Source organism: Bos taurus, chromosome X (genome assembly GCF_002263795.3).
Source record: "Bos taurus isolate L1 Dominette 01449 registration number 42190680 breed Hereford chromosome X, ARS-UCD2.0, whole genome shotgun sequence".
Classification (NCBI taxonomy): Eukaryota; Metazoa; Chordata; class Mammalia; order Artiodactyla; family Bovidae; genus Bos; species Bos taurus.
The window spans coordinates 124,521,400-124,543,816 of record NC_037357.1 but is presented as its reverse complement, the minus strand read 5'-3'; the positions used below and the strand labels follow the sequence as shown (position 1 = coordinate 124,543,816).

The 22,417-nt window shown below is 45.0% G+C and overlaps 1 protein-coding gene across 7 annotated transcripts in view; it reads right to left on the bottom strand.

The window, feature by feature from the left end:
- The window catches only part of PHKA2 (phosphorylase kinase regulatory subunit alpha 2), a 91,798-nt gene that overhangs the window by 16,541 nt on the left and 52,840 nt on the right, over window positions 1-22,417 (bottom strand). For all 7 annotated transcript variants that reach the window (XM_059883395.1, XM_059883391.1, XM_024987966.2 and 4 more), the window contains 8 exons: window positions 18,894-19,001; window positions 17,096-17,174; window positions 14,680-14,814; window positions 13,912-14,021; window positions 12,665-12,809; window positions 12,323-12,401; window positions 7,541-7,710; window positions 6,481-6,654 (listed from right to left, as the gene is read on the bottom strand). In XM_059883395.1, the coding sequence (XP_059739378.1) occupies window positions 6,481-6,654; window positions 7,541-7,710; window positions 12,323-12,401; window positions 12,665-12,809; window positions 13,912-14,021; window positions 14,680-14,814; window positions 17,096-17,174; window positions 18,894-19,001 (1,000 nt within the window). The remainder of the gene's footprint in view (window positions 1-6,480; window positions 6,655-7,540; window positions 7,711-12,322; window positions 12,402-12,664; window positions 12,810-13,911; window positions 14,022-14,679; window positions 14,815-17,095; window positions 17,175-18,893; window positions 19,002-22,417) is intronic.

The window sequence follows — 22,417 nt, the reverse complement described above, 5'->3', positions numbered from 1 at the left end:
CTGGGCAGCCACCACAGCAGATGAAAATACACTCAGAACAAAGCACACCATTGAAATGTCAGAACCTGAGAGGAAAGAAAAACCTAAAAACTTTGAAAGAGAGTAACAGTTTACATTTAAAGGATCAAAAATCAGAATGGGTTCAGATTTATCAACAGCAACACTGACAGCAAGAGGACAGCAAAGGGAGGATTTCAAAATTATCAAGGAAAATTTATTTCAATCTAGAATTCTATACCCAGCCAATCTCTCATATGGATAGGGAAAATCTGTAGCTAGGAGAACACACTTGTCATAGCAAACACCCTCTTCTAACAACACAACAGGTAACTCTATACATGACATCACCAGATGGTTTACAGCAAAATCAGATTGATTATATTCTTTGCAGCGAAGATGGAGAAGCTCTATAGTCAGTAAAAACAAGACCAAGAGCTGACTGTGGATCAGATCATGAGCTCCTTATGGCAAAACTCAGACTTAAAGTGAAGAAAGTAGGGAAAACCACTAGACCATTCAGGTGTAACCTAAATCAAATCCCTGATGATTATACACAGGAAGTGACAAATAGATTCAAGGGATAGATCTGATAGAGTGCCTGAAGAACTATCAACAGAGGTTCGTAACACTGTACAAGAGGCAGTGATCGAAAGCATACCCAAGAAAAAGAAATGCAACAAGGCAAAATGGTTGTCTGAGGAGGCCTTACAAACAGCTGAGAAAGAAGAGACATGAAAGGCAAAGGAGGAAAGGAAAGATATACCCATCTGAATGCAGAGTTCCAAAGAATAGCAATGTTTATAATAGCCAGGACATGGAAGCAACCTAGATGTCCATCAGCAGATGAATGGATAAGAAAGCTATGGTACATATACACAATGGAGTATTACTAAGCCATTAAAAAGAAAACATTTGAATCAGTTCTAATGAGGTGGATAAAACTGGAGCCTATTATACAGAGTGAAGTAAGCCAGGAAGAAAAACACCAATACAGTATACTAACGCATATATATGGAATTTAGAAAGATGGTAACAATAACCCTGTGTACGAGACAGCAAAAGAGACACTGATGTATAGAACAGTCTTATGGACTCTATGGGAGAGGGAGAGGGTGGGAAGATTTGGGAGAATGGCATTGAAACATGTAAAATATCATGTATGAAACGAGATGCCAGTCCAGGTTCGATGCACGATACTGGATGCTTGGGGCTAGTGCACTGGGACGACCCAGAGGGATGGTATGGGGAGGGAGGAGGGAGGAGGGTTCAGGATGGGGAACACATGTATACCTGTGGAGGATTCATTTTGATATTTGGCAAAACTAATACAATTATGTAAAGTTTAAAAATAAAATAAAATTTAAAAAAAAAGAAAAAAAAAAAAAGAAAGCCTTCTTAAGTGAACAGTGCAAAGAAATAGAGGTAAACAATAGAATGGGAAAGACTAGAGATCTCTTCAAGAAAATTAGAGATACCAAGGGAACATTTCATGCAAAGATGGGCTCAATAAAGGACAGAAACAGTAAGGACCTAACAGAAGCAGAAGAGATTAAGAAGAGGCGGCAAGAATGCACAAAAATGTACAAAAAAGGTCTTAATAACTCATATAACCACAATGGGGTAGTCACTCACCTAGAGCCAGATATCCTGCCTGGAGTGTGAGGTCAAGTGGGCCTTACTTCAAAGCTGGTAGAGGTGATGGAATTCCTGCTGAACTATTTCAAATCCTAAAAGATAATGCTGTAAAAGTGCTGCACTCAATATGCCAGCAAATTTGGAAATCTCAGCAGTGGCCACAGGACTGGAAAAGGTCAGTCTTCATTCCAATACCAAAGAAGGGCAATGCCAAAGAATGTTCAAACTACTGAACAACTGTGCTCATTTGACATGCTAGCAAAATCCTTCAAGCTAGGCTTCAACAGTATTTGAACTGAGAACTTCCAGATGTACAAGCTGGATTCAGAAAAGGCAAAGAAACCAGAGATCAAATTGCCAACATATGTTGGATCATAGAGAAAGCAAGGCAATTCCAGAAAAACATCTACTACTGCTTCATTGACTACACTAAAGCCTTTGACTATGTAGACCACAACAAACTGTGGAAAATTCTGAAAGAGATGGGAGTACCAGACCACCTTACCTGCCTCCTGAGAAACCTGTATGCAGGTCAAAAAGCAACAGTTAGAACCAGACATGGAACAACGGACTGGTTCAAAATTGGGAAAGGAATACAACAAGGCTATAAATTGTCACCCTGCTTATTTAACATCTATGCAGAGTACATCATGCAAAATGCTGGGCTGGATGAGGCTACAGCTGGAGTCAAGATAGCCAGGAGAAGTATCAGCAACCTCAGATATGCAGATGATACCACTCTAACAGCACAGAGTGAAGAGGAACTAAAGAGCCTCTTGATGAGGGTGAAAGAGGAGAGTGAAAAAGCTGGCTTAAAACTCAACATTCAGAAAACTAATCATGTCATTAGGTCCCATCACTTCATGGCAAATAGATGGGGGAAAATGGAAAAAGTGACAGACTTTATCTTCCTGGGCTCCAAAAATCACTGCAGACAGTGACTGGATTCATGAAATTAAAAGACGCTTGTTCCTTGGAAGAAAGCTATGACAAACCTAGACAGTATATTAGAAAGCAGAGACATCACTTTGCTGACAAAGGTCCATACAGTCAAATCTATGGCTTTTCCAATAGTCATGTACAGATGTGACAGTTGGACCATAAAGAAGGCTGAGTGTCGAACAATGCCTTTGAACTGTGGTGCTGGAGAAGATTCTTGAGACACCCTTGGACAGCAAGGAGATCAAACCAGTCAATCCTAAAGGAAATCAATCCTGAATACTCATTGGAAGGACTGATGCTAAAGCTGAAGCTCCAATACTTTGGCCATCTGCTGCAAAGTGTCGACTCATTGGAAAAGACTCTGACGCTAGGAAAGATTGAAGGCAGGAGGAGAAGGGGGCCACAGAGAATGATATTTTGGATGGCATTACTGACTCACTGGACATGAGTTTGAGCAAACTCCAGGAGACAGTGAAGGACAGGGAAGCCTGGCGTGCTGCCGTCCATGGGGTTGCAAAGAGTTGGACACAACTTAGTGACTGAACAACAGTTTTCAGACTTGAAAGGTCTCAACAATTTTACCCGACATAAACTTGTTTCCCAAGGAACTACTGGATGTCCTCCACCAAATAAAACAGTAAGCTAACCAAGAGGAAAAGCTGAGATACAGAAAATAGAAGAGTCAAGAAGGAATTCTCCAGTATGATGGTGAAGGAAGATTTTAGGATAAAATCTACATCCTGGAGACTCCCCTGGAGGTCCAGTGGTTAAGACTCCATACCCTCGTTGGAGGGGGCATGGGTTTGATACCAGGCTGTGGAACTAAGATCCTACATGCAGCATGCAGCCAATTGGAAATAAAAAATCTACATCCTGGACACAGAGGGCAGCCAGGCCAAAACGGTCAGTGAACTTCAGAAACACGCACAATGAGGGCTACCATCACTGGGCCCTGTTCCAATGAAACTATTGAAACTATTCTAGAATGTATTCCACCAAAGGAATAAATTGAGAAGGGAGAATACGCCAGAATCAAGAAACAGGGAACCCAACTGAAGAGATAAGCAAAGGAGATTCCAAGGATTATAATAAAGAAGAGTCCCAGGATGCCAGGTATGCAAAAGGCCTAGAGAGCAATCAGTCAGACAGGAGGAGACTTTTGGACTCTAAGTAGTGAGACCATGAGTTTCATATATATGGTTGACCTTGTGGAAGTTTCTATTGCGTGGCCACTGGAGGGAAGTGAAGCTAATTACAAGGGCAACTGTTATTTTTAGAAAAAAATGAAAAGCAAAAATGATAATGTAGTATACTATAATACTGAGTTGGGAATAACATTTACACACATACAAAGAGAGTAATAGTGAATACTGATTTAACTAAACCTTAATACTGGGAATAATATTTACATACATACAAAGACAGAAATAGTGAATACTGATTTAACTAAACCTTAATATAACTGCATGGACAGGTTAGAGGAAGTGAAGTAGAGGAGGGGTGATTTAAGACAGGTGAATTCCTCACCTGCATAAGAGAAAGGTCACAGATACTGAATAAACTTGATGCATCAAAGACAGGAGATCAGTCCAGTCGCTCAGTCATATCCGACTCTTTGCAACCCCATGAACCGCAGCACGTTAGGCCTCCCTGTCCACCATGAGTTTGAGTCCACTCAAACTCATGTCCATTGAGTCGGTGATGCCATCCAAACATCTCATCCTCTGTCATCCCTTCTCCTCCTACCCTCAATCTTTCCCAGCATCAGGGTCTTTTCAAATGAGTCCGCTCTTGGCATCAGGTGGCCAAAGTATTGGAGTTTCAGCTTCAACATCAGTCCTTCCAATGAACACCCAAGACTGATCTCCTTTAGGATGGACTGGTTGGATCTCCTTGCAGTCCAAGGGACTCTCAAGAGTCTTCTACAACACCACAGTTCAAAAGCATCTGTTCTTTGGTGCTCAGCTTTCTTTATGGTCCAACTATCACATCCATACATGACCACTGGAAAAACCATAGCCTTGACTAGATGGACCTTTGTTGGCAAAGTAATGTCTTTGATTTTTAATATGCTATCTAGGTTGGTCATAACTTTCCTTCCAAGGAGTGTCTTTTAATTTCATGGCTGCAACCACCATCTGCAGTGATTGTGGAGCCCAAAGAAATCAAGTCAGCCACTGTTTCCACTGTTTCTCCATCTATATGCCATGAAGTGATAGGACTGGATGCCATGATCTTCGTTTTCTGAATGTTGAGCTTTAAGCCAACTTTTTCACTTTCCTCTTTCACTTTCATCAAGAGGCTCTTTAGTTCTTCACTTTCTGCCATAAGGGTGGTGTCATCTGCATACCTGAGGTTATTGATATTTCTCCCAGCAATCTTGATTCAGCTTGTGCTTCTTCCAGCCCAGCGTTTCTCATGATGTATTCTGCATATAAGTTAAATAAGCAGGGTGCCAATATACAGCCTTGACGTGCTCCTTTTCCTATTTGGAACCAGTCTGTTGTTCCATGTCCAGTTCTAACTGTTGCTTCCTGACCTGCATACAGGTTTCTCAAGAAGCAGGTCAGGTGGTCTGGTATTCCCATCTCTTTCAGAATTTTCCACAGTTTATTGTGATCCACACAGTCAAAGGCTTTGGTATAGTCAATAAAGCAGAAATAAATGTTTTTCTGGAACTCTCTTGCTTTTTTGACGGTCCAGCGGATGTTGGCAATTTATCTCTGGTTCTTCTGCCTTTTCTAAAACCAGCTTGAACATCTGGAAGTTCACGGTTCATGTATTGCTGAAGCCTGGTTTGGAGAATTTTGAGCATTACTTTACTAGTGTGTGAGATGAGTGCAATTGTGTGGTAGTTTGAGCATTCTTTGGCATTGCCTTTCTTCGGGATTGGAATGAAAACTGACCTTTTCCAGTCCTGTGGATACGGCTGAGTTTTCCAAACTCGCTGGCATATTGAGTGCAGGACTTTCACAGCATCATCTCTCAGGATTTGAAATAGCTCAACTGGAATTCTATCACCTCTACTAGCTTTGTTCATAGTGATGCTTCCTAAGGCCCACTTGACTTCACATTCCAGGATGTCTGGCTCTAGGTCAGTGATCACACCATTGTGATTATCTGGGTTGTGAATATCTGTTTTGTATAGTTCTTCTGTGTATTCTTGTCACCTCTTCTTAATCTCTTCTGCATCTGTTAGGTCCATACCATTTCTGTCCTTGATTGAGCCCATCTTTGCATGAAATGTTCCCTTTGTATCTCTAATTTTCTTGAAGAGATCTGTAGTCTTCCCCATACTATTGTTTTCCTCTATTTCATTGTATTGATCTCTGAGGAAGGCTTTCATATCTCTCCTTGCTATTCTTTGGAACTCTGCATTCTCTGCTTATCTTTCCTTTTCTCCTTTGCTTTTTGCTTCTCTTCTTTTCTGAGCTAATTTTAAGTCCTCCTCAGACAGCCATTTTGCTTTTTTGCATTTCTTTTTCTTGGAGATGTTCTTGATTCCTGTCTCCTATACAATGTCATGAACCTCCGTCCATAGTTCATCAGGTACTCTATCAGATCTAGTCCCTTAAATCTATTTCTCACTTCTACTGTATAATCAAAAGGGATTTGATTTAGGTCATTCAAAGATATGGAAATATGAAAAGAAACAATTAAGAGTTGAAAAGCGGTTGTCCCTAAGTAGAAGGACTGGGGGAAGTGAGGAGGGAAAGGTGGGGAAGTGAGGAGGGGAAAGGTGGGGCAGTGAGAAGGGAAAGGTGGGGAAGTGAGGCGGGGAAAGGTGGGGAAGTGAACAGCTGCACTTTGTTGCCTTTAGGACCTTTGACTTGTTCATTATGCTCACACATTACTTTCATAAAAGAAGTTATTTTAGTAGGCAGAGAAGAGTTAATAACGTACATGGAATTTCCAAGCCCTTTGCTTTTGCCATCACAGAAAGTATATCCCGAGTGGAATGGATAGCACTGAAAACCTGGTTGTCCTCTGTCTTCTTACAGAGAGGTGGCAGATAGCACTTCGAGGATGTGCTTTGCAGAAGGTGGTTGATATACTGGTCAAGCTCGTCCTGGCTTTCTGTAATTACACAGGTAAGAAGGACAGCCAATGAAAACAAGCTGCAGAAACAACCTAAATGCATAAAATTGATTATGTGTAGCTGCAAGTGCTGAACAGATTTAGCAGAAGACAACATTTTGATATAGATACTTGACTTCCACTCTGCCTCTAGAAAGGAAGAGGTTTACCTAGATGATGCATGTGTTTATAAAGTTATCGTTTGGAAAAACTTCATTCTAAAAAAAAGAAAAATACAGGTCAAGATGGTGTTTATATCACATCATCCCAGGAGGAGCTGAAAATGTAGACAATCTGAGGGCCAGCAGTCAACATCCAATCTTTTGGTTTTCATTTGTCCTGAATGGGCTACACATTATGGAACGCCCCACAGACCCAATCCCAAGTCCTATCTAGAAGTGAAAAACAGGTCACTTCAACTCCAACCTTGCTCACTTTGAGAAATGTTATATACGTAAGATTTCATCACTTACATCCAATTGAGCCAAGACCATTCTACCACTTCTTTGAAAATTCAGGAAATGTGTTTCTTTGTATTTTGTGAAAAGTCTCCATTCCTGAAACTCTTTGTCCCTCTAGATTTAAAAAAAAGCCTCACTTTTGCAGTTTAGGTTTTTAAAGTGGCAACCCACTCCAGTATTCTTGCCTGGAGAACCTATGGACAGAGGAGCCTGGTGGGCTACAGTCCATGGGATTGCAAAGAGTCTGACATGACTGAGCAACTAACACTTTCTTTTATTCATTTTAATACATCAAAGTTTCTGAAGACTTTTTTGTTGTACTAGTTACCAATTATTTTCTGTGCTTGAGTTTTAGGGCAACTTTATCACAATGCCAAGGCTTAAATAAATTCAGGGACTGCCTGCAAAGGCATTCCAAGCTGTACCTTGATTATAGGTGTCTTCCAAATATCCTCCCAGGTCTGAATCACTATCAGGACTGAAGGTCCCTTCACTGGCATCATCAAACAACTTCTCATCACAGTCTGGATCCAGGAAGGTCAGATACGTGTAGAAAGAGGTGGTGAGAAATTCCGAAAGACTCCCTAATTTTACTCTGCCAAGGAGACACTTTGTTAGAGATATAGGTGGACATGGACAAACTTCCATGATGAATCATCCAGAGACGATTTTCAATAACTAGGTGGCACTTCTGCCAGAATCCATAAATATGTCACTTGCAGACTGCCCCATACAAGTAGTCCAGCCAAGAAATGAAAATGAAAATTCAATAGCAAGTATGAAGTGGAAGCACACAGCATATTAGAAGCCAAAATGAATCATACTGATTTCTTATTCCCAAACCCAACACAAATAGATATCTATTTTACTGAACCAACCAAAGTTTTACAAAACATACTGAGCGAACCACTTTTAAACAGAGCCAACCCTTGAGGATTTTTTGCCCTAAAACAACTAGACCAGAATAAAACCACAGGAAATGATTCTCTGGGTGCACTAGTGCTAGCTTTTATGAGTCCCTGTCACACAAGGCCCAGGGAGGAGAGTGGGGGTAAATGTTGGGAGAGTCACTGCTCTGAGCCAAGTTCTCTCTAGAAGGAATGTGATGGGTGGGACATCTCCAGAAGGGACACTGGCTCAGAGTCGCCCTATCGTCAGTCTGGGAAAAGTTCCACAGAACCTCTGGGAACAGGGTTTGGCAGTATGGGGTTCTTCTACAAAGGCAGCAGTCTCCAAGTTCTTGCTTCCCAAGCCTGGGATGTCTACCCTACAGAAAGAGAGCCAGCACTATGTGGCTCTCTAACATTATTCTTAAAATGTTAGATCTGGAGGCAGAAAACTATAGGCTGCCTCAGAGCTACCAGGGTCAGATTATGACTGGTTCAAATGGCTTAGTTGGAGAAGAGTAAACAGAAGCAGGCAATGCAAATGATTTCACACGTTTCTGAACCTCAAGAAGGCAAGAAGTGCTGCCTCAGAGTGAGAAAAGCCTTCTAATCGAGTAAAGGTAAAAGTGCAAGTCTCTCAGTCCTGTCCAACTCTTTGGGATCCCATGGACTATACAGACCATGGAATTCTCTCAGCCAAAATATTGGAGTGGGTAGCCTTTCCTTACTCCAGGGGATCTTCCCAACTCAGGGAACAAACCCAGGTCTCCCATATTGCAGGGGGATTCTTTACCAGCTGAGCCACAAGGGAAGCCCAAGAATACTGGAGTAGGTGGGTAGCCTATCCCTTCTCCAGTGGATCTTCCCAATCCAGGAATGGAAAATAGAACTGGGGTCTCCAGTGCAAAGAAATAGAGGAAAACAATAGAATGGGAAAGACTAGAGATCTCTTCAAGAAAATCAGAGATACCAAGAGAACATTTCATGCAATGATAAGCACAATAAAGGGAAGAAACAGTAAGGACCTAACAGAAGCAGAAGAGATTAAGAAGAGGTGACATGAATACATAGAACTGTACAAAAAAGGTCTTAATGACCTGGATAACAATGATGGTGTGGTCACTCACCTAGGATCAGACATCCTGGAGTGTGAAGTCAAGTGGGCCTTAGGAAGCATCACTATGAACAAAGCTAGTGGAGGTGATAGAACTCTAGCTGAGCTATTTCAAATCCTAAATGATGATGCTGTGAAAGTGCTGTACTCAATATGCCAGTAAATTTAGAAAACTCAGCAGTGGCCACAGGACTGGAAAAGGTCAGTTTTTATTCCAATACCAAAGAAGGGCAATGCTAAAAATGTTCAAACTACCACACAGCTGTGCTCATTTCACATGCTAGCAAGGTCATTCTCAAAATCCTTCAAGCTAGGCTTCAACAGTATTTGAACTGAGAACTTCCCCATGTTCAAGCTGGATTTAGAAAAGGCAGAGGAACCAGAGATCAAATTGCCAATATCTGTTGGATCACAGAAAAAGCAAGAGAATTCCAGAAAAACATGTACTTCTGCTTCACTGATTATGCTAAAGTCTTTGACTGTGCGGATCACAACAAACTGTAGAAAACTCTTAAGAGAGAGGAATACCAGACCACCTTACCTGTCTCCTGAGAAACCAGTATACAGGGCAAGAAGCAACAGTTATAACTGGACATGGAACAGTGGACTGGTTCCAAATTGGGAAAGGAGTACGTCAAGGCTGTATATCGTCACCCTTCTTATTTAACTTATATACAGAGTACATCATGTGACATGCTGGGCTGGATGAAGCACAAGCTGGAATCAAGATTGCCAGGAGAAATACCAATAACCTCAGGTATGCAGATGACACCACCCTTATGGCAGAAAGCGAAGATGAACTAAAGAGCCTCTTGATGAGGGTGAAAGAGTGAAAAAGCTGGCTTAAAACTCAACATTCAAAAAACTAAGATCATGTCATTGGGTCCCATCACTTCATGGCAAATAGATGGAGAAACAATGGAAACAGTGACAGACTTTATTTTCTTGGGCTCCAAAATCACTTCAGATGGTGACTGCAGCCATGAAATTAAAAGATGCTTGCTCCTTGGAAGAAAAGCTATGACCAACCTAGGCAGCAAATTAAAAAGCAGAGACATCACTTTGCTGACAAAGGGCCATATAGTCAAAGCTATGGTTTTTCCAGTAGTCACGTATGGATGTGAGAGCTGGACCATCAAGAAGTCTGAGCACCTAAGATTTGATGCTTTTGAATTGTTGTGCTGGAAGACTCTTAAGAGTCCCATGGACTGCAAGGAGATCCAACCAGTCCATTCTAAAGGAAATCAGTCCTGAATATTCATTGGAAGGACTGATGCTGAAGCTCCAATACTTTGGCCACCTGATGTGAAGAGCTGACTCACTGGAAAAGATCCTGATGCTGGGAAAGATTGAAGGCAGGAGGAGAAGGGGACGACAGGATGAGCTGGTTGGATGGCATCACTGACTTGATGGACATGAGTTTGAGCAAGCTCTGGGAGATGGTGAAGGACAGGGAAGCCTGGCGGGCTGCAGTCCATTGGGGTCACAAAGAGTCAGACATGACTTAGCAACCGAACAACAACCAGGTGGGTCCACAGGATAGAGTCTGGCATGTACGGTGAGTTCAGTTTCTCAAATACCCTCAGACTTAAAAAAGAGCCAAAATGAGATTCAACTTTAATTATGAATTATTTAGTAGGAATCGTGGAGCCTAGGCATCCCTCTTTCTTTCCATGGATCTGGGAATTGTTTGCCGTACTCTGTAACCAGGAGCCCCTCCCGATTCCTGTAAGCCCCCATCCAGCTCAACACGGTGGTTAAAGTATTTACATGGCGCTTTGGCACCTACTCATCTTGTGCCCCTGGCTCTCTGAGCCTACAGATCCTTGCATACAAAATAGGAATATTTGCTCAAGACAAAGCAAAGGACAACGTGAGACGACACATAGACAGAATACACTACATGCTCAAACAATTGTACACAGTATCCTTTTGACAATGTTAAGATTTCAGAAAAAGAATTCATTTTGGAAAACAGTCAATTACGGGCGTATGGTATTGTCTGTCGGTTATGACACCATATGCCAGGTGGTAACTTATCCAAGCTGGAGATGAACTGTACACAAGTGGATGCCAACTGCAGTCATGGCACCAGCCCTGGGATGTTGACAGCAGAATGCTGAGGAGGACCTCGCTGACACTCCTGAGAAAGGCCAGGAGAAGCCTGGAGCAAGGGCCACTTCAAGTGTGCAGCAAACCCCACAGCAAGTTCAGTGAGCAGAGGTGCCAGCCCTGGTGCTTAGAAATAATACAGTGACTCAACCCAGAGGACATCGGGCTAAGTGAAATCAACCAGTCACAAAAAGGCAAACACTAGATGAGGCCACTTAGGAGAGACACCTAGAGACAGAAAGCAGACCCTGGTTGTCAGGGCCAGGGGCGGAGCAGATGGAGAGTGGTTTCAGGGGTACAGAGTTTCAGTTTTACAAGATGAAAAGAGCTCTAAGAGACTGGTTGCAAACAATGTGAATGTACTTAATGCAACCGAATTGTACACTTAAAATGGTTAAGGTGGGCAATTTTATATTACATATAGTTTACAATTTAAAAAATTTACCATGGCAGCAGGGTCCCTGGCATGGGAGGATGTGAGAAGAAAGGCAAACTTCAATTTCCAAACACTTCTAGCAACTGGCATTCCATCAGGGACCTAGTGGCAGCCTCCCTGACCTCAGGAAAGGCCACATGTGACTTGAGCTGGCTGCGTGCTGAGGCTCTCCTGGGGCCCTTCTGGCATATTCCAGGAGTTTCACGGAGATCAAGACACAGAGGCTACAGAGAAATCCTCTACCTTGTGACAGGGGTGTCCCTGGGAGGTGAGCCCCCATCCCTTAAGGTGTTGGCACCCTCAAGCCAAGGAGTGATTTGATTACTGAGCACCTACCAGCCCCAAGGCACCAGAAACAGACTCCACATTCCACACATGCATCTCAAGGGGGACACTTCAGAGAGACTTGATTCGCTCACAGCTCTATGCTCCAGGCCTCCTGGCACCCATACAAGCTTCACAAACACCCAGCAAATACTGCTTAGAGATAATTCCAGTTTCATATGGGTAAACCGGATTAGATGTTTTAACTTCCTTTTTACTCCAAAGCTCTACACTTCTATGTTCAGCAGTGGATATGAAAAATGGGAGAAGGGCAGTAAAAGGGTTTAAGAAAGGTCAATGTTACTTTTGTTTTCTAGAAAAAATCACAAATTACCTAGCTCCTCCAAAATATCCATCCTCTAGTTTGCGAATTGTAGCAAGAACAGCGGAATGAATATCTGAGCCATCATTTGCTAAAAAGACAAAAAAAAAAAAAAAAAAACAGATGAATTAGTTCACTCCATCTGGGAATACTTTGTTTGGGTATGTGCTGAAACGTGTTCATCAACACCAACCAATTAAAGTACGTATAGGAGGTTCCCGACCTCAGAACCCTAACTGCTCAGAACCCTCTTTGGTACCTAGCTCTGTCCATGGGACTCATTTTAAACATTTTGCAAAGATTAAAGACCACCCATGGGACATGAGTCAGGGCAGATCAAGTTCACGGACTTACTGAGCATGGTATGCGTGATGGGGAAGGTGAGCGTGGGTCTGCCCGTCATCCGCCAGCAGGTGCACAGGTAGGCCAGCTCAATCCTCAGCATCTCTACGATCATCTCATTGTCCAGGGCCAGGTAGAAGTGATGCTGGTCGGTGAACTGCAAGTCACAACAGGTCAGGTTCAACACTGTCCTGCCTTCCCTCCACACAACCTCAGCTGTCATTCACCGCAGCACCAATCCTTGCATTTTGTTTCCAGAGAAGAGACTCAACCCTGGCTCCATCATGGGGCTTTCCTTGTGACCACACCCATCGATCTGCCCCAGCCTGGAGCTAGGGCTCCATTAGCACTAACTGTGGGAGGAAAGGGCGCTAGGCTAGGTCTATTTATGGCTCCTCAGATGGGGATTTAAGGACCTAGCCAGCACTGCTGTCCCTGAAAGGAAATCAATAACTCCTTAATTCCAGTTGCGGTCCAGGGCTGCTGAGCTCAGAGATGCTTTCCTAGTAGGGCCGCTGAGAGCAGGTGAGACATGGAGACTGTTTACCTGACTGACGGCCTGGTTAACGTGAACTATGGGCACTGTTGCATCGTGTCCAGGAAAATCATACTGCTGCCCTGGCCTCTGGACCCATGCACACTCCACTCTGGTCTAAAATTCGTTATGAAGGGAAATAACTCCTAAGATTTGAGCAAGCAGCACAGGCTGGATGAGAAAGGGCAATTTGAGGTGACTGACCCATGAGCCCATGGCCAACTATGTGCCCGGGGCTGTGCCTCATGCTGACAAACTGATCCCTCAGCTGGCCTTTCTAGCTGCTCATCTGCATTCCACAGGGCTAGTTTCCTTTGGAAACAAAAACTCTAAAGAGAAGACCCATAAAAGCAGTATATTCAGAATCCCATCAAGGGGGCTGGGGCCTGAAAACTCAGACTCCCCATGTGGGAGTCCACTGACAGAGGCCCTGCTGACAAGCTGAGAGAGTGTTAGGGGGCACAAGGGCTGTAAGTGGCATGCACTAGCCACTTTTTAAAATGTGTGCATTTCATACTGGAAGTGATGGCATACTCAGAGCTAAGCAGCATTTACTGAGCACCAACCATGAGTAAAGGACTGTGTTAGGTCTTGGATGTCATCTTTTGTCTGTATTTGAACACTTGCATGCACATCCTGCTGCATTCAAAGTAGCTCGCCAAACAGAAAAAGAGAGCTTAATAAACAAATGCTTGTTGCTTTGCTACTGGCCTGCTCTTCTCACCTGGGGCGTGAAAGTAAAGATCTGGTTCCTAATCACGTATAGTTTCGATGTCCCAAGGACACCAATGTGCCGATACGGTCGCCCACTCAATCTCATATTCTTATTCCGTCCTGTGTAGAAAGTAAGAGAGAAATTCAAGTTAGAGCAGGCACAGTGACATCTAATCCAAGTGATTCTGCCTAAGCCTGAACTTACTGATATGTTAAACAACTCACTCTAGGGTTTGGTTTTTCCAATACTGTTATCCTTTTTGGGACAAGGATGAATTAAGAATTCCACTCCCTTCTTTTCATGCATATATAAAAACAGCACCCAGTAAAACATCAATATGGAATAAAACTATTAAGAGGAGTTTATCGTTTACTTTTTATTTATTTAGTATGGAACCACGATCCTAAACAGTCAGATTTGAGATAAAGAGAACACACCTCCATTTTAATGGGTAAATGAGCATTTTTTAGACCATGGAAAAAATTTAGAAACATTATCAAGATGCAAATGACTGCTTAAGTTGTGAATTTCCAAATGGCTCTTTATTTTACCATATATCTGACAAATCACTGGCCACCTGAGGTGACATCTCCTGAACAGACATGAGAGGAATGTGCTTGTCCGGCTTGTCTCTTCACATCAAAGCAATCAAACCATCTACTTTGGTGCTTTGCCCAACTCTTTAGAATTTACATATATCACAGTTTCCCCCAGATCCCAAGCCTAGAACCAAGAAGCAACCTCCCCAAAAACACCTTGCTACTTCCCCAAACCTACCAAGCTTGGCATATATGTGACTAAGGATGCGGCCTGGCTGGACTCGGATTGGATGAATGTCAGCGATACTCTGGACGTTGACCCCATGTTTCCTCAGAAGCTCCTTAATGTGGTTGTTTTCTGCCAGAACAGTCACTGTGAACAAGAACGTAGTGTCTGCATTAGACGGTGGCCCTTGTCCCCTCACAGACACTCGCTGCCGTCTGCTCTTGTCTCTGATCTGTCATAGACACATGAGCAGGCTTGCCACAGGCTGGGAGGTTTTGAAGGGAAATGGACAGCACTTGTCCTGTTGCTCTTCCCAATTCTCTCTGGCCTCATCTCCCCTCAACACCTACAATGCATATTTAACAAGTGCCCTCAATGTACAAGACAGTCTAAGACCAGTTGAAATGGCTTGCAACAGGTCACAAGCCAAGTTACCAATGTCCTGCCTCTCTGACTGATGGGGAGGAGCTTTATACACTCAGGAGAGAAGGAAGGGTGGACCTACCTGTGGGCTGGTGGTAGTAGGGCAGCCTGGCCCACCGGGAAGCAGAGCACACGGACCCCGCTGATGGGCAAGAGCCACCCCAGAGGTGGGTCGCACACCCCAGTGGGCCGGGCTGGGGCCCATCTCCAGGGAGCAAGGCTGGGCATCTGGCTCTCTGGCAGGCAGGGCTCTGGGATGCCTGGGATGTGGGGTTTGAGATGGGCTTAGACCCCCATTCCTGCTGTACCAGTACCACCGGCTTTTAAGAGAAGGGATCATGCATTGACAAAGGGAAGGAGTGTCAGGGAGGGGGCTAGAGGAAGGGAGCTCTGGCCATACAGAGAGTGGCCACTGCCAGGTCCAGCTGTGTGGAGCCTGCTAGGAACTGGAGCAGCTTGGGGCGGTGTTGAGGCCAGAGGAAAGACTTCTTTACTGCTGATGTAGCCCCCTGAGCACTACCACTGAACCCTGAGGCCGGTGACTCCTGAAGCTATGATACCTACAAATGAGGCTGTTTGTACTTACATAGCATGTGAGACTTCTCCAAAGTATGTTAATACCCATGACCTCATCTGAGCCTCACAACAAGGCCCTGAGGGGAACCTACAGTTAGAGCCAAGCAGAGACAGGAAGGTAAGCCCCAGGCCCCAGCATGGGGACATTGGCCATGCAGGAGTGGGCCAGCAGCTGCCCTTCACATCCATCTCTCTGGAAGCTTCCAACACCATGCAGAGGTCCGCATTGATCACAGCCGAACAGCAGTCACTGTGTGGGAGTGACTCTTTCAGAGGAGACCTGTGAGCCTGCTGATATGACAGAACTGCACACAGAGAAGTTTCCAAGACCGGACTTCCCGTTCCTCTAGGCCACAACCTCTGATATTTTCTACTCTGTTTTCTTCTGTTGCATTAAAAAAAAAAATGGTGCTCAGGCTCCGTCAAGCTGTGCCAGCCCACAGTTGGAAAAGTGGCCTTGTGGACTGAAGGGATCACTTGGCAGCATGTGCTCCAGTGACAGGCAGAAACAGTGGGGTCAGCTGTGGGTCCCTCACATGTAAGAGGGGGATGATAACCATGATCGTCACAGTTTCTCCCTCATCAAGATGCTGTGATGGCTGGGCGTGTCTCGGCAGGCCTAGGACACAGCACTGACTGGTGATGACCTGCACACGACCTCTGCTGTAACCCAGGCAAGTGCAGCGAAATGCGTCCGTGGCCACAGACAGGGTTTCCTTTCATTTTCTCAATAATTGCTTTTGCTATATTGAGTGTGTGTGTATCAAGCAACACAGAAGCTACAAAAATAAGGCCGCTGTCCTTAAGAAATGTACAGTGTACACTAGGGTACACAGGCATAGACACAACGCGCTGATACTAGCTGGTGTAGAGGTCACTCTGAGGCGTGTGCACTCCTGGAGAGTCCCCCCTGGGAGGGAGAGTCCCCTTTGAGAGGGAGAGTCCTCCGTGGGAGGGAGAGCCTGAGGCACAGAGAGGAGAAGTCACGGGGCGGTCAGAGCCAGCGCTGCAGCAGTGGTTAGGCTAGTCCTGCACTTCCGTGGAAGTGCCGGCTGGAGAGGAGGGGAGGCAGGTGAGAACATGGACCAGCGGCTCTGGAAAGAAGTCAGACCTCCAAGGGAGGAATGAGTGAACTCTCACTTGGGTTTTGAGTTTTCAGCAAGGTCACATTCTACTTTTTAAAAGACAGCAGTTATGAAAAATGATGCTCAATGAATCACTTGTGCCCCAGTTGCAATCAAGGTTTAGATTCAAGAAAACTGCTGGCTAGAAACCAACTCTGAGATTAGGAGCTGCTGAATTATAGAACGTACTTCACAGAACTGATATATGCTAAAGTATATCCATACACAGTCTTTAAAAAAATTAAATGTGCTGTAAAAATTACATTGGTTTTCCAAAGTTAAATATGAATAGGAAACACACAAACCTTGTACGACGACATCAGGTTTGACTGAAGTGGAAAATCTTCTGTTCAAGGGATCAATTTCACCAGCAGCAAGGAATCCCTAGGAAAATAGGAGTATCAACGCCATGATACACAGATAAACTAAAAGTTCACCTTAAACCTAAGTTTGGAAATAAAATATGTGGAGGCTCAAGATCTTCAGTATTTTAGTCCTTTATATTTTTCCAAGGCAACTGCTTTTCTCTGAACATATTGTATACTATAGCATTTAGATGGCACTCTATCCTGTTTACAGCAGCCAGCTCTCCAGGGCTAGTCAAACATGCCAACCTTGGGAGAATAAGGGTAACTCGTGCTCCCTGACCCTCACCCCGTGCCAGGCACAGTGCTGAGCTCTGTTGCACAGTCCTCCTAATGGGTAGGCACCACCATTCACACCACCTTACCGGGTGCCTTGGCCTGAGAAACCAAGGCACTGAGCTCAGGATGAGGGGCAGAATGAGGACTTGGCCCAGAGCTGACTGTCCTGAAACAAAAAAACTCCCCTCCCTCCTGGCAGAGTACTCTCTGAATGTGGCTTTCCTCACATGATCTATAAATGACAGGTACCCTAAGACAGGGGACCAAGGTGTTCTGGGAGTCCTGAGGACAAGGTGGACCTTACGCTGGGCCTATATGAGGGCCTTCACTCTGGGAGGAGGAAACAAAAGCAGAGGCATTTGTTCCTGATTTCACTGATACAGAAATCAGAGCTGGACCGTATCAGAGATGATCAAACTCAACCTCTTTACTCTAAAGATGAGGAAACTTAAAAAAAAAAAAATCTACATTTAAACAAAAGCTGTACAACATTAAAAAAGTAAATAAATAAAGATGAAGAGAGAGAGGCCCAGGGAAGTTAAGAGACCTGCCCAAGGTTACAGAGGTAGTCAGAGGCAGGGTTGGCTTTCCAAAGGAGATACATGATTTTTCCCTACTCATAAAGAAAAAAGTGTAAGACACAGCTTCCACGCCCAAGGACATGTCCATGACATTGCAGAGATGATCATATCCATGAAACCACGACTCCATCTCAGCACCTAAGGGCCACCTGCACTGTGACAGCTTTACCTGGGTCTTCTCTCACATACCAGGAACTCCAGTGACATCCAACCCACTGCTCCCCAGGCTTCCCCCCACCCCGCACCCCTCCCCAGGGGTCCAGACACTCAGCTGAGCAGGATCCTCCCAGGAATGAGGAGCCAAGTGATAAAAAGCACTCACACTTAGGACTGTCACAAAAGCATTTGTATTTTAAAAACGTAAGCCTGGGGGTAAAAAGATGTTTCCCAAGAAGGAATGAGTCAGAGGCAGCAGGGGTACTATGGCCTGAGGGAACATCTGATACAAATTCACTACAGAAAACCAGCCACTGTCCCTTCCTGTAGAGAGCACTGGAGAGTCAAGACCACGTGCAGTAGCTTCCCAAACCCTGCATCTCTCACACATGTGCGGACCTTGGCTGAGAAGTTTCCAGCCTCCTCCTGACTGTCCACTCACCCACGTTCTAGCCACAGATGGGAAATGCTAGCGGGAAGGGGTGTTGGGGGAGAGACAGGGAGTGCTTGGCTTGCAGGTAACCCGGAAAGGGTTTACCGTAAGGGTGGACCCAAGTCCAAGCCTCCAGCCTCAGAACCAACCCCAATCGGTTGATTTTACTGCCATGAAGATGCAAAGGACATTCACAGCCACACTGAACAGAGAGCCCCTGTGCTCCTCCAGGGTCCCTTGAACTTCCAATTGGATGGTTTCCAGGCAGTGAAGCCCCCAAGTCCCTTACCTCTGCCAACAGGGAGCTGAGGATGTACAAGGACTGACCCCACAGATGCGGCACCTTCCCCAGGGGAACTCTATCCACCGTGTGAGGATTCTTATACTCTTCATCCACCTGGCAAAAGAGGAAAACCCCAAGGTAGAACGTCAGAGGATAAAACAGCCAGTGGCACTGTACATGGGGAGCGCACAGAGGATTTAAAAGTGCCACTCGTTTGATCCTCCAGACCAGTTCTGTGCAAGAGCTGGGACAGGGAGTCCAGGAAAACTGAGGCCCGTGGGGGCCATGTGGGGGCCACGTGGCTAAAAGCAGCAGAGGTGGGACTCCAGCCCAGGCCTGGTTCAAGCAACGCTCTGCCCACAAGCATACGGATGGCAAAAGGCAGAGAGATAGGCTCTGAAAGTCAGGCCTGCCTTCTTTAGGCACAGCTCTGGGCGACAAGAAATTTCAGATCTCATGCTTATGTCTGACTGTATTATGGGCACAATAATGTAAAACATCAGTCAACAGCCGTGGCAGTGTAGTTCTGGACGCTATTTTGGCTTTCTATCTTGTTCTCCTCAGGTGTTCATGAACTCTGTGTGCCTATGCAAGAAAATCACCAGAAGGTGGCGCTATTTATTGAGGAAAAACAATTATACAATTCAGTTCAGTCAATCATGTCCAACTCTTTGCGATCCCATGGACTGCAGCATGCCAGGCCTCCCTGCCCATCACTAACTCCCAGAGTCCACCCAAACTCATGTCCATCGAGTCAGTGATGCCATTCAACCATCTCATCCTCTGTCATCCCCTCCTCCACCTGCCTTCAATCTTTCCCAGCATCAGAGTCTTATTAGATCACTCATTTTCCATCAGGGACTCAAAACGCTGAATCCATTGGGGCTTTTGACTCATTAAAACAAACTACAGTTCTCTCTGATGGGCAGTGCTGGCTACATGTTGTAAAAGTCAGTCTGCAATCTTCTCTGTTGTCAAGTCCATGCTGACCTTTGGGTTTTTGATCATTACAACATTGGTTGGTTGGGGGTTGGAGAATTTCCTTCTCCAGAAAACATAAACCAGTTGAAGGAAATAGAAAACACATCTTCTCCAAAGGAAAAATTCACATCATTAGGCGAGTTATTCTCTGCTTGTTGATTAATAACATCAGTGATGTTAATATGAACCTGAAAGGGAAAGTTGCTCAGTCGTGTCCGACTCTTTGCAACCCCATGGACTACACAGTCCGTGGAATTCTCCAGGCCAGAAAACCTGGAGTGAGTAGCCTCTCCCTTCTCCAGGGGATCTTCCCGATCCAGGAAGGGACAATGGAACTGGAGTCTCCCGCACTGCAGGCAGATTCTTTACCATGGGAGCCACAAGGGAAGCCCAAGAATACTGGAGTGGGTAGCTTTTCCCTTCTCCAGGGGATCTTCCCAATCCAGGGATCAAACCCACGTCTCCCGCATTGCAGGTGGATTCTTTACCAGTTGAGCCACCAGGGAAGCCCAAGAACACTGGAGTGGGTAGCCTATCCCTTCTCCAGCGGATTTTCCCAACCCAGGAATCAAACCGGGGTCTCCTGCATTGCAGGCGGATTCTTTACCAACTGAGCTATCAGGGAAGCCCATGTGAACATATTCAGTAAATTTTTAAAATTTTGCTGTAGTTAACTAAGACAAACTTAAGCTTGTCAACTGAACAGAATTAAATGTTATGAGTAATCAAATAGGATAAAAAGTGGAGGGAGATTCTCCAAAACACTGCAATGTAAGATTAGAGAGAAATATTTTCTTACTATAGAATGTTGAATGTTCTGCAGTTTGCAGGATTACTTTCACAGTCAGACGGTACATTAAAACTTTTTGAAATGTAAGTAGTGTTAAGAAAGACTGCGCAGATCTGGAATGGGAACAGGTTGATGCAAAGAACAGAAGAGCCCAGTTCTGCCCTTCTTCCACCCACGGCCAGCTCCTGCCTCCCCGTAGAGGTGTGTGTCTCCCTCTCTCCACCTCAGTCTTTCCAATCAGTTTGCAGGTTCTCTAATGCACCAAGCCTTTGCCACCAGCACGGCACTCTGGTATCTGTCCTCAGTCCATGTACTTGCTCCTCCCACCTCCCTAGCTTGCAAGCTGGCAGAGGGAGAGCTGGCATCATGACCCCTCTGTGCCCCAGCCGTGCTGCCCGACCCAGAGCAGCTGCTCCTCAGCACGTCTGCTGGGCATGCTTGCCTGAGTCTCAAGCTGTTCAACGGAAGCCCCATTGGTCAGTGGTGCCTTGCAGAAGTATGTCCAGCTGTGGAAATGAGTGACGCTGGAACCCAGGGCGGATGCTGCCTTGGCCCAGGGCTGTGGCTGCTCCAAGAATGAGGCCCTTTTTCTAATTTGCACAAAGGTGCCATAGGGGTCTGGGTGGCTCTGTCTGCGGCAGTCTCTCCGTATTACTGATGGGATGGGTGAACCTTCCCAGCTGTCATCTGGAAGCAGCCAATACAAACTGTGCTCAAAAGAATATTCAAAATCAGTGCCTAGCTGATGTGTAAATACACTGGATTAAATGAGGACGCTGAAATGACAAGTACAAGCATGGAGGTCAGATGAGAAAAAGTTGCAGAGTAACCTTTTACACCGTGCAGCCAGAAGTGTTAATATTCACAAGAAAAGCATATAACACCTAGCATTTACTACAGTCAGGAAATGTGCCTTTTAGTGGAACATGGATGGATGGTTATCTCCACTATAAAATAGGTAAAATATCCTTGAAGCTATTCAGTTTCCCTTGCTCTGCTTCCAGGTTCCAAATTACCTCCCATGACTAATTTAGTCTTGTCAAGTGCCTCAGTTCTGGAAAAGGGGCAACCTGAACACACAGTTGCTAGGAAGTAACTACCCAGCCCCCACCATCAGCAGCACCCAGACCCCCAACAACACTCATCACACATAGTAAAATGAATACATTTGCAGGAAATCTAGGCCTTGAAAACTCAGAAAGAAAACAGCCCCTGCAGGCTCCATGGTTTGGTCTGTACAATGACGGACTCTCAACCCCCCCAAAAATGCACCACCCAGTGGGAAGCACGGTGCGGTTGTCAGGAGGCCCTGAACTGGGGTCTAATTCCAAGCAGACCCCAGTGCTGTCTGAGCTCTGACAGATTCCACAGCCTCTTTGAACTGAGGCAGATAATTTCCAAGGCCTTTACCAGTCCCCTGACCATGTGCTTGTGGGCCTGATTCTACCACAAACTCCTAGACCCAAGCTGCTATGTGACCGCAGGGTTATGCTCTAGTGCAGGCCCTGTCAGCTGCGGGAGGAACCTTGCTCTCTGAAGTCTCTTCTGTCCCAAAATGTCTTAATGAAGCTTTAAAGCCACAGGAACATTCAAAAGAGAATAAGCCTTGAAATGAGGATTCTTCTCTGCTTAACATGAGATATGTACAGGGAAATCTTCCCATTAAGATATATCAATCCATCATGACCCAATTTAGGAAAGAGAATAGAACAAAACTACCTTTGGGCATCTTCCTGGAACTGGCCAGTTTCTCTTTTCC